The sequence below is a fragment of the Panthera tigris genome, chromosome A2 (genome assembly GCF_018350195.1).
Source record: "Panthera tigris isolate Pti1 chromosome A2, P.tigris_Pti1_mat1.1, whole genome shotgun sequence".
Lineage (NCBI taxonomy): Eukaryota > Metazoa > Chordata > Mammalia > Carnivora > Felidae > Panthera > Panthera tigris.
In genome coordinates this window covers 80,091,961-80,105,079 of record NC_056661.1, presented here as the reverse complement: position 1 = coordinate 80,105,079, position 13,119 = coordinate 80,091,961, and the positions used below count along the sequence as shown (strand labels likewise).

Here is a 13,119-nt window from a genome sequence, read left to right as displayed (position 1 = left end):
TTCTTTGCAGAGGAAAATTCTACGTGAAGTGGTAAATGCTACAGTGAGGACACAAATGAAGTCAGGTGGGAGTTCAAGAAGTAGAGTGAACAAACGCTGTGTGGCGGCACGGATCCTGTCTTCACCTTTTCCTTTGTGTGTGTGTGTGTGTGTGTGTGTGCGCGCGCGCGCATGTGTGTGGGTACATGTGCATATGTGCATCTGTGAGTCTAGTATGGGTGAGACTCAGGATGTGTATGAGACACTCAAAAAGTACAAGCCATTTAATGTGACTATTTAATGTCCTCTTAATGTATCTAAAACGATACGGCATCTATCCACGAGTCTGAAATTAATGGTGCACACAGTGGAAACAAGAATATAGACATGGCACACAGATCATGTTTAAAAACAATTAAGTAGAAACATTTTCAACAAAGTTGACAAGAAATTTAAGTGGTAAATTAAACAGATAGGGGTTTTTTTGTAAAATTCTAAAATTACTAAGATTTATATTTCCAGAACAACTAAATGTAATTAGTTAGAAAAAAATAGGAAAAGAAGATAAATTTTCTTTTAGTTTCTCTTGCTCATGTTTAGTATTTCCAGAAGTCTATAGATCTTTGTTGATAATTACTAAATACAAATCCATAAATCCCCCTTAGGAATACGAAGGGATCAATAATTCCATTTTTAAAGCATGATGATCAAGTAATAGTGATGAAATACTTAGTACATAGGACACAGGGCCTACCGTGAGTAATTTTGACAAAACTAACATAGAGGAGTCCGAGATGATTCTTACCTCCTTGTTCACACAACTGCTGGGCTAAAGCATCTTTGAAAATAATCTGGCCCCTGTGCGTTGCCGTAGCCCTGAAAATGAATAGGAAAGGTTAATCTAAATCTTGTAAATTTGGTGATAATTTAATGTATTTTTAAAATTTTTCAAAAAACCTCATTTTTAAGTGTTACTGTATAGATGTAATCTTTTTAAAACTGAGTGCATTTGAACAGTGATACAAATGAACAAGTCAAGGCTTAACCCAAGGCACCTGGGTTGAGAATTATCTTCCAGTTTAGGGGCACCTGGGAGGCTCAGTCAGTAAAGCTTCCAATTTATGCTCAGGTCATGATCTCATGGTTTGTGAGTTCGAGCCCTAAGTCAGGCTCTATGCTGACAGCTCAGAGCCTGGACTCTGCTTCCGATTCTGTGTCTCCCTCTCTCTCTCTCTGCCCCACCCCCCCCTTCATGCTCTGTCTCTCAAAAAATTTTTAAAAATTACAAAAAAAAGAATTATCTTCCGGTTTTACTTTGTAAAGATATTGTAACATTCGTGTGCTTATTCTGAAAACTGCAGATATGAGCAAATCCTGGATAGAAGAAAAGGTATGGAAAGGATGCTGATTAAAATTTCTTCCTCAGGAGACTGGTATAAAATGTTTTGTGAAGCAATAAGGATATTAACACAGGAGAAAGATGCTCCTAATGTACTTTCTTTTCTGAAATCAACAGTCACCATAACACATAGAGAGTTTAGACAGAGAATTATATTTTTTATTTTTAATTTTATTATTTTTTAATGTTTATTTACTTTTGAGAAAGAGAGACAGAGCATGAGCAGTGGAGGGGCAGAGAGAGAGATAGACACAATCCACAGCAGGCTCCAGGCTCTGAGCTGTCAGCACAGAGCCTGACATGGGTCTCGAACTCACAAGCAGTGAGATCATAACCTGAGCCAAAGTTGGTTGCTCAACTGACTGAGCCACCCAGGCGCCCCAAGATTTTACATTTTTTAGAAGTATTTTTTAAAGGGCTATTCAGAGGTTCTGTAATAAAATACATCTTATAATAATAAGATACATCATAATAAAATACATCTTTTCTCCCTACTGGGTCTAATTCATCATTTGAAGTAGATGTGCATCTTTTCCCGCCTCTAATCAGAGCCGTGCACATATATTGGTGAAAAAAATAACATCCCTGTAGCAGATGTGTTATTCAGTGGCTATAATAGGAACTGTCTTATTAAAGGAAGAATTATTTACGCTTTATATTTGAAGTATTTTTCCTTAAAAAGTACTTCTCTGGCACAAAATGTATTGTTTGAACAAACTTAAAACAGAAAATCATGTCTCTTCAAGGAAATTGATTTTAGAAAATAAGCCATACAAAAATCTTTTTTGTAAGTGAAAAAATATTAACATTAAATCTCAACTTTCATTCTACCAAAACCACCTTAGGACAAAAAATAATTTGATTCAGCCATCATTTACTGAAGATGGATTATGTACAAGGCACTGCAAAGTCTGCAGAGGGCAAAGTTTGGCCTCTGTATTTCCCCTCCATTTGTGTACCTCTCAGTCAACATCTTGTCCTTTGTGGGGCCCACGGGACCTCATGGCTCCCAACATTCCCCACTCTGGTCTCTACGTGGATGTACCTTCCTTCTCCATGCTGCAGACCTTTCTGATTTTTATTCCCTGTTGAACTGTTACTATCCCCTAGTGTCAGCTCCCAGGACCCAACTCTCCATAAGCAATCTGACAGACCAAGCCACGCTGAAGTGTTAATGGGTGATGCTGCTCCAAGCTAACATATTTCAGCAGTGAAACAGAAAAATATTACACATACACAATGGCATAATAGTGAGAGCTTTGAATGGTGGGAAGGAGACAAAATTGGAAAGAAAAATTACTGGGCTGCCTTCATTTCACACCGTATGTGACGTTTATAACGTAATCAGCCCTTGTTGTCACATATTAACCATTATCAAAATTGGGGCGTCTGGGTGGCTCAGTCGGTTAAGCATCGACTTTGGCTCAGGTCACGATCTCACAGTTTGTGAGTTCGAGCCCCGCGTCCGGCTCTGTGCTGACAGCTCAGAGCCTGGGCACTACTTCGGATTCTATGTCTCCCTCTCTCTCCACCCTTCCCTTCCCACCTCAACGCCCCCCCCCCCCGGTCTCTCTCTCAAAAATAAACATTAAAAAAATTAATCATTATCAAAATTACTAATAAACAGAGGTTACCACACTATATATTCACATGTGTTTATAGGTTTTCCTTTGCCATTAGCAAACTGAAAATGAAGAGGACTAAATATAGTGCTAATCCAAGCCACAAACATGGCCTATGGACTCAATAGTCAATTGCAGGTTTTATGCCCAAAGGGGACATGGAAACTTGATTTATCTAAATACATTTCATTGTCAAATCTCAATCAAGTCAAGAGCTTCTGAGTTCACACTCACTTCTAATAGCAACACAGCAATCACAAATGGAAAACTTTAATTGAAATTCGCTTTGGAAGGAACATATTTTCTGACATCATTAACCACTAAGATAAGTCTTACAACATACAGTGTTCAAGTGTTCACTTTAGTTGTCTTCTGATCGTGAGTATACAATATCCCTATTGTAGTATTTCTCATTGATCCACGAACTTAGTTACCATTGTGCCAGTCTATGTTCCCATAAACACAATGAGGCCAAAGTACCCAGAAAAAAATCAGGTCACAGAGGTTTTGCCTTCTCCCTAGATATCAGAGATACTGAAATACCCTGGTCACTGCACAGCACCTTATGAATAGTCCATACCACATTCCCAATACTCAGTTTCCTCAGATTTAGTATTTGTTGTTTTCATGCATGCTTTTACTTCTGCTACTTTAGTCTGATGAGTACATTTCTGAGGGACTAGGGAATAATTGAAACTGAAGGCACTTTTATCATTTGGTCAAAATTTCTTTAGCAGTGGTACTTACTCTTTAAACAAATATATGAAATCTCAACATGTTCCTATATTCCTAGCTTTTGAAGTCACTGGGTTCCCTCGCCTCATCCAGCATGATCCTCGTCACCCATTCCCCAAAACCTCCTGGTACACTTCTCAGGAACTCTTAGGGTTTTACAGTGGCAGAATTTGAAAACCACTGAACTAATCTAGCTCCTTACGGTGCATGGGTCAGGGCACTAAGGCCCAGTAAGAACATGTTGAGGGTCACACAGCCTATTAATGGCAGATAGGACCTGATCCAAGGTTCCATTCTTTCCAAGTCTTCAAAATGTGCTCCAGAGTAGTGCCTAGGGGTCTCCGCGGGAGTCTGAGGGAGAGGCAGCAGGGGGCGCTCCAGGCACCACCACTTCAACCAGAGCATCTGAGCTTTATAAGTTCTAATAATTTAATGTTGTTTGAAGGAAGGGCTCAGCAATTAGAAATTGGCTTGAGAAGCACCCCACGTGCCCAATGTCATTATCTGAAATTCTCTCCTTGTGAAAAGTCGAACTAGTAATAATAACGTGACTGCTAAGTGTGTGTGTGTGTGTGTGTGTGTGTGTGTGTGTGTGTGTATATATATATATATATATATATATATATATATATATATAGGCTCCAATAAATTAACTCCATTAATCCTGACCACAACTCTATAAGGTAGATATGATTATTCCCATTTTCCTGGGACACAGAATTATTGTGTGATTTGCCGAATGTCACACAACTAGTGGCAAAGCCAGGATTTAAATTCAACCAGTCTAAGTGTAGGGGCCTTGCTTTTTTTTTTTCTTTTTTTTTTTTTGTTTATTTTGAGAGAGAAAATGAGAGAGTGAGCAGGGGAGGGGCAGAGAGAGAGGAGGACACAGGATCTGAAGCAGGCTCTGCACTGACAGCAGCAAACCTGATGTGGAGCTTGAACTCACAAACCGTGAGATCATGACCTGAGCCAAAGTCTCATGCTCAACCAAATGAGCCACCTAGGTGCCCTAGAGTCCTTGCTTTTAACCATTACATTACATTGTCACTGATCTGGTTCAAAGATCTGAAGGTAGTTTTCACTCTTTTTTCAGAGGGAAAGCCTACCTTCTGGGCCTGATCTTTAAATTCATGTGCCCTATGGCTTGTGTCTCTTCTAACCCTTCAGTCCATAGCTAAACCCTTTTATTTAACCTCCTTTTGGACAAACTTCTTTTCTGTTTCTAGTTGGAAACTTAGCCACTTGGCCAGCAACTCCATGGGGGTTGTCTTTAAAAACAGCAAATCCTGCCATTTGCAAAAACGTGGATGGAACTGGAGGGTATTATGCCAAGCAAAGTAAGTCAGAGACAGATATCACATGATTTCACTCATATGTGGAATTTGAGAAACTTGACAGATGATCATAGGGAAAGGGAAGGAAAAACAAGATAAAAACACAGAGAGGGAGGCAGACCATAAAAGACTCTCAAATACAGAGAACAAACTGAGGGTTAATAGGGATGGGGAAAATGGGTGATGGGCATTAAGGAGGGCACTTGGGATGAGCACTGGGTGTTGTACATAAGTGATGAATCACTCCTGAAGCCAAGACTACACTGTATGTTAACTAACTTGAGAAAAAGAAAGAAAGAAAGAAAGAAAGAAAGAAAGAAAGAAAGAAAGAAAGAAAGAAAGAAAAGAAAGGAGAAAGAAAGAAAGAAAGAAAGAAAGAAAGAAAGAAAGAAAGAAAGAAAGAAAGATAAATCTCAGGGAGCCTAGGTGGCTTAGTCAGTTGAGTGTCCAACTTTTAATTTTGGCTCAGGTCATGATCTCATGGTTCGTGAGTTCAAACCCTATGTTGGGTTCTGTGCTGACAGTGCAAAGCCTACTTGCAATTCTCTCTCTCCCACTCTCTCTGCCCTTCTCCTGCTTGTGCATGCACTGCTCTCTCTCTCTCTCTCTCTCTCAAAATAAATAAATATACATTTTAAAAACATTTAAATAGCATTTCTCTCTCTCTTATTTTAATCCCAGTATAGTTAACATACAGTGTTATACTGGTTTCAGGTGTAAAAAATAGCATTTCTCTTGATCACCTCTCCTACAGTACTTTGTGAGTCCCTTGGCTTCTAATCAGCTCACCATCACCACAGTCCCCTTTCAACTCTGAGTCGTATTTCCTCCAACAGCCCCCACGACCCCTCATGTCTGTCTTGATCTCTACCAAAGACAAGGGCACAGGATGCCAACCTCATCTACGCCACTGCCCAAACCCTGGAGGGATACACAGGACACAAACACATGGTGAAGGTAATTATCATGTGTGTCATATATATATATATATATATATATATATATATATATATATATATGTATATATAAATAAATATACGTATGTAAATATATATGTATATATAAATAAATATACGTATGTAAATATATATATTAAAGCTCTTAAACCCCTTAGATAACATTTTAATATAAAGGTGCCCAACCCTATGGTAGGTATATGGTTAATCACTGTAAGAGCCTACATATTCACATTGTATCTTGGGGAGAAGAAAGACCAGAACCCAGGTGACCAGCAAGAAAACAGTTCCATTGCTTTATACCATGAGATGTTTGCTCTACACTCCCAGGATGTGGCCAAAGTCAATAATGGCAAGCTCATTTTGAATATATTTAGAAGTATGAAATAATTTATGGTGGTTTACCTATAGAATTGTAGCACTTATTTCAAATCTATGGATATATATATATATATATATATATATATATATATATATATATATATTTACATAAAGATAAATAGACATAAGTATAAAACACATCTAAATATAATATATAAACATAAACTTATACATTTAAAAATAAAAATATATTTACATATATTATATATTCAAAAATTGCTAAAAGCAGAGTTGAAAGACTCAAAAATTGCCCTCCAATTTTTAATCCACATTATATTTTTCTTATAAAAATAAACAGCTATGATAGATGGTGACAGGCCTTATTCTCAGAATTATTTTAGCATAATTCATAGTGTTCTTTTAGGGGCACATCTATCAAATTTGTGGTGCTAATAACTATGTTGGCACTACTTCCACTTAATTCTCCCTAAGTAGCAGTAATTTTTCAGAAGAGGTCAAAAAATCCTCATTGTTCACGTTCTGAGGAGCAGACCAAATTTATTAAATAAGTTTCTAGTAAGTACTTATCATCTTCTTAGGAGATGCAGATATTTCTAGAGCAAGTTTGCCAACAAGAATCCCTATTAAGTAAGTAATTTTAAAATTCCTTTGGGCTGTTACAGTCTATAATTTGAAAGCTCTATAGATTCTACCAAATGAAGAAAGTTCATTATGATCACCATATTCAGAGCCTGAAATAGCCATTGTTATGAATTTAAAAAAAACATTCCAGAATCTGATTTTAACTGAACTCCTAGAGCAGCTGCCTGCCCCAGCATTTAAGAATTAGTGTATATCCAGCTGAGGCACGATGTTGAAGCTCAGTGTCTGGAATCGGAAAGACCTGAATTATTTTTGTATTTTATTTTAAAAAGAGAGGACACGTGTGTGGGGAGAGGGGTGGAGGAAGAGAGAGAGCATCCCAAGCAGGTTCCATGCTCACTGCGGAGCCAGACACAGGGCTTGATCCCATGACCTTGGGCCCACAACTGGAACCAAAATCAAGAGTTGGACGCTCAACTAACTGAGCCACTCAGGCGCCCCAAGAAGACCATCATTTAAAAAGTAGTGAGCTGTGGGGCGCCTGGGTGGCTCAGTCGGTTAAGCGTCCAACTTCAGCTCAGGTCATGATCTCACAGTTCATGGGTTCAAGCCCCATGTCGGGCTCTGTGCTGACAGCTCAGAGCCTGGAGCCTGTTTCAGATTCTGTGTCTCCCTCTCTCTCTGCCCCTCCCCTGTTCATGCTCTCTGTCTCAAAAATAAATAAACGTTAAAAAAGAAAGTAGTGAGCTGCTACTTATGAGCTATCTGAATTTGTACAATTTCTTTGATCACTCTTAGGCTTCAGATTTCCAACATGAAGACAGGGTTAATAACAACAATTATTAGTTGAAGATCTTAATAATATTCACTCTTCAGATATAGTCTCTCTACATAAATAAATTTCAAGCTTCTGGAATAGTAGGAATAGTTAATTAAAAGGAAATTATGGCCCATCAGGCACAGGTCAAAATGACTTCAACATTTGAGGAAATCAAAATTGTACTTTTCAGTTCACAATTCACTTCCAATGTGCAACATTGCCATCCAGTTTCCAAAAAAGGAACAGAATGGGGTTTTAATATAGTTGTTACAATGCTTACCCAGGCATATTGTTTCTTTATTTCATGAATCATTTTGCTTACAAATTACTTAAAGAATCATTTTTAAAGGTAGGGCAATGTGCTTGACTTCCAGTAGCAGGTTACTTTTCCCACAATTCTCTCCTGCTTTACTGAGGTCTGGTATGTTACTGTGTCCTATCCATTCACAGTTGGAAGGTCATTCATTCATCAGTGATCTGACATTAACCGCCCACCAGGAAATGTTACTAAATATGTGGGACATGGGAAAGGAGAGAGGTGGTCTGAATTTGGTAAATTTGATATTCAAAGGAATCAGTTCACTTGCAAAGATTCTTGTCCCCTTTTCATCAGCCAATTACTGCTAATTAGGTTGTGGACACAGCTTGACCCTTATTGAAACAAACAAACAAAAAACAACCAAATTCTTTAAAACATATAAAAGGAGTAATGAATAATTTCAGGGAGAAATTTTTTTATATTCAACTCTCAAGCTGTGCCAAGACCATTGCAAAATGGTAAAAGTTTGTGTACATTTTAACAATGCTTTTGCTTTTCAAAGTTTTACTGTTCTCATTTTATAATTATATCTTTTATTCCTAAACCATACCATTCTTCCCTCTGTCAAATGTATAAATATTTCCTCAAACACGTTTCGGCATTAATGTTCACTACCCAGCAATCACAAAGTCTATGTGTTCTTAAAGACCACCAAATACACGGCTGAATCCTATTTTCTGATCAAGGTAGAATTTTCATTAGTAAGACAAAGAACATATATAAATAATATCATTCAAATAGGGCCAATAAATCATCGGTTAATAGTAACTCAGCAAAGCTAACTACTAAAATTGACATATAGAGTTTTGTGGGGTTTAATTTTTTTGAGTGTTTATTTATTTTTGAGAGAGAGAGAGAGAGAGAGAGAGTGGGGGAGGGGCAGCAAGAGAGGGAGACACAGAATCCGAAGCAGGCTCCAGGCTCCGAGCTGTCAGCACAGAGCCAGACGCGGGGCTCGAACTCACAAACTGTGAGATCATGACCTGAGCCGAAGTTGGACACTTAACCGACTGAGCCACCCAGGTGCCCCAACATATAGAGTTTTAATCAAAACAAAACTAAGTCTGTGACTTTGGGAGGTAACTTAACCTGTCAGGTTAATTTCCTGATTTGCTTTAAAAAAAAAAAAAAAAGCTCCTTGAAGCTCTACAGCCCTATGACCCCATGATTCCGAGTTAAGTGAGCGCACATGAGCATGTACACACACGGACAAAGACATGGTGGATGCAGTCTGCACCGACAGGAGTGCTTCCCAGAGCAGTGCAGTGCATAGTAGCAGAGGTGCACTACAGCAGGCTTGCGCCAGCTCACAAGAACTTCTTTTCTAAATAGTTACATTTTTGTTTCATTTTATTTTATAATTTAATACATGTGTGTATATATAAATGGATTCTGCATGTAGGCAATATACAACTCTAGGACAGCTATATTCCCTAATGCATGTAAAATACAAACTTTATCCCAATCATTTAAGTCAAAAAAAATGAATCCTAGATTTACTTCCTCTTTTACTGGCAAATTTTGTCAATTTTATTTATTAACTCTCAAATATACCCTTCTTCTCCATCTTCACAGCCACTGTTTTAATTCAGGATTTGATAATTTGTCATCTGATAAATTGCAACCCTCTCTTGATAGGAAACCCCCTCCAGATTGACCCCCATGCCAATCCAACTTTCACACTGTGCCAATTTTCTTGCTAAAATTGTTTGATATCCTTCTGTGGCTCTCTATGACTTAAAGGATTCTGTCAAATTCCTTAAAATGGTCTAAAACATTCTTCAGGATCTGGCCCATGCCTCATCTCCCACTATACCCTGTAACTGAGCCATAGAATGCTTTTCACAAGTTCCAGAAGGCATGACTTCTCTCACGGGCCAGGAATTTTCATATTCTATCCCCTGTGCATGGAAGTCTCTTGCCAAAACTCTTATTCATCCTCTAAATGTATTCAAGAATCTCTTGCCCTTATAAAGGCTCCTTGGAGATCCCAGATAGTGTTAGACACCTTCTCCAAGGAAAGCACAGCTTATTTCCATACCTCTCACCTAGGAACTTCCTAACATATGATGACTCATTTGGCAGCCCAGGCCTCTCTTCGGGCAGACATTCCTACTATAAATTCAAATAACATGATAAGTAACAAACTCATATTCATGACTGCCTAATAACCTTAACCAACACAAAACCATGGTTGATGCCTTCCAAATTCACCAAGACTAAACCCCTGCAATCTGTAGTGAAAAGATTAACACACTGGGCAGTTAATTAGGTTAAAGAAGAATTGATTGCCTGAGTGTATGATAAGATGCTGCGAATCCATATATCTCTGAACCTGGAAAGAATTTTGTCAAAGGCATTGTCTGTCTTTGGAATTTTAACAACAAGCTCAGTAGAGACATTAAATAAGGACCTTTTAGTGCAAACAAATGATGTTTTTTATCTCTTTAAGGAGAGAAGTAGTTAGCCTATAATTAGATCTCTGGGATGAAATTACAAGCACTGATATAGAAGCATGAAATATTTTTCCAGATAATCTAGCAGAAATCATTGAAAGGAAAGTTTATTGTTTATAACAGGAGGTTAATCTCCATTAAAAAACAAGCAAGGCATCACTGAAAAAGATGCCATGAACGATCTTTCTTATTCAATTCAAAGACTTTTGGAAGCATTTGGCATATTAAATCAGCAATTGGAATTTTCCAAAAGATAATTCCAACTTTGAATGTGATTTGAAAGTCCCTGGGAAAAAAAGAAAAAAGGAAAGGAAAGCAAGTGAAAATAAAAAACAAAAAGAAAAATGAAAAACAGTTGGAGCTTACAATAAGAAAAAAGACATTTTGTATACAATTATCATTAGATTCAGCCTATGCAGAAAAATTTCTCCCAAAAGGGTATTTTTTTTAATGTTTATTTATTTTGAGAGATACAGGGAGAGCAGGGAAGGGGCAGAGAGAGAGGGAGGCACAGAATCTGAAGCAGGCTACAGGCTCTGAGCTGTCAGCACAGAGCCGGATGCAGCGATTGAACCCACAAACAGTGAGACCATGACCTGAGCCGAAGTCAGAGGCTTAACTGACTGAGCCACCCAGGTGCCCCCCAAAATGGTATTTATAATATAGATTTTACACTCTTTGTGTTTACACATAGTAGTTTTAAAGGTATACATTTGAGGGGCGCCTGGGTGGCTCCATCAGTTAAGTGTCTGACTTTTTTAATGTTTATTTATTTTTGAGACAGAGAGAAAGCATGAGTGGGTGAGAGGCAGAGAGAGAGGGAGACACAGAATCCTTAGCAGGTTCCAGGCTCTGAGCTGTCAGCACAGAGTCCAACATGAGGCTTGAACCCACCAACTGTGAGATCATGACCTGAGCCAAAGTTGGATACTTAACCGACTGAGCCACTCAGGCGCCCCAAGCACCTGACTCTTGATTTCAGATCAGGTCACTACCTCACGGTTCTTAAAGTTAGAGCCCCATGTTGGGCTCTGTGCTGACAGTAAGGAGTCTGCTTGGGATTCTCTCTGTCCCTCTCGCTCTGCCCCTTTCCTAGTAGTGTCCATTTTCGCTCTTTTTCAAAATAAATAAATAATCATTAATAAATAAATAAAGGTATGCATTTGTGTTCTATTTTTATAATCAATTTTTATATTTTTAGTGTGTGAAAGAGATTTCAGGAATGGAAACCCAGCAAATAACTTATGAATTTGACTTGAAGTAGTTTGACTTGAGACAAGGCCTAAGACCATAACTCCACTTAGTCCTCTTTTCTGAACTAGATAATTTTTTCACAACAATTTTGTTTGTGATCTCTGGGAGTGTCTTACTATACACATCAAAAGAAATTCACCAGCTTCCCAGAAGAGATGTGGGTTATGATGTGTGATCACTATTGCCTGCATATGTGGAAATTTGGCAATGCATAGATGGTCTACATTCATCTGGCCATACAGCTGAAGGTGAAGCCAGGGGCTAGAAAACATGATCCAGACACACAGCAATGGTGGCACCAAGGACTAGAGGCTGCTGCTGAAGGTCTGGCACATGCTGCAGGACAGTGAGACCAAGATCAACATCATCCACATGCAGCTCCACCAGCCACCGTAGACGGGTGCGCTAGAAAGCCAGGCAGCCACAGACAAGGCCTGAGGGGGTCTAGACCTGGGGGCCACAGAGCTGCACGTTGAGGATGTATGGCATCACTTGCGAGCAGAGTGTGCGGTGGCTGAGGGCACCAAGGATCACTGGAGACGTCCTGTGCACTCCACCCAATTCCACCAAATGTAGCGGGAACTCTGATGCTCACAGTGTTTTCAATAATTGCTATGTGATACCGCATTCCAATAATGAATAATCATTTTAGTGAAAAAGCACTGATAGTTACAGGATATATAACACTAAAGAGAGGCAAACATTTATCCCTGGCAGAGTTTTATCTTTCTTTGTTTTGTAAATCAACAACAAAGTGGGTCTAGAGAGAGAAGCCACCTCCAAGCTGATAAAACCATGCTCTGTTTTGTCAGCATGCAAAAGGATTGCTCTTATTAGCTATTAAAAGCAGCAGAAGTGCCAAACTTCTCAAGAGTGATCACAGAATATTAGAGTAATGGAAGGCTGAGCGGACTGATTCATGTATCAAGAAGGATTATACCCAGGTGTCAAACATCTGTCAAAAGCTCCCAACTCACATGCTACACTTCTAAAACTGAACGGAGGAGTGTTGTGTATCAAGATAAAGGGCTTTTTATTGTCTAACTTCTAAATGGCTTCAAGTGAGCTTTATCAGCAATTTTCCTGGTTCAGAAAACCACAAGTAATAGATCCTTGATTATAAACAACAAAAAACATGTACAATTTTTGTTATTAAAAAGATCATGTTCTCTCTGCCTCCAGTAGATACTTCAATGAGCCCTTAAGGATTGTGAATCTGATGAAATGCTGAGATATTAGCCTGCTTTAGGTGCTCACATTTCTTAGTCTGGCCCTGTTGACATAGGATAGGTGCTCAGCAAATTTTTTTTTAAGTTAA

General features: G+C 38.6%; 1 protein-coding gene across 1 annotated transcript in view; it reads right to left on the bottom strand.

Moving 5' to 3' along the window:
• RELN (reelin) overlaps positions 1-13,119 on the bottom strand; it is a 524,409-nt gene that overhangs the window by 301,950 nt on the left and 209,340 nt on the right. Inside the window, exon 4 of the mRNA XM_042964909.1 lies at positions 785-855. Within this exon, the coding sequence (XP_042820843.1) occupies positions 785-855 (71 nt within the window). The remainder of the gene's footprint in view (positions 1-784; positions 856-13,119) is intronic.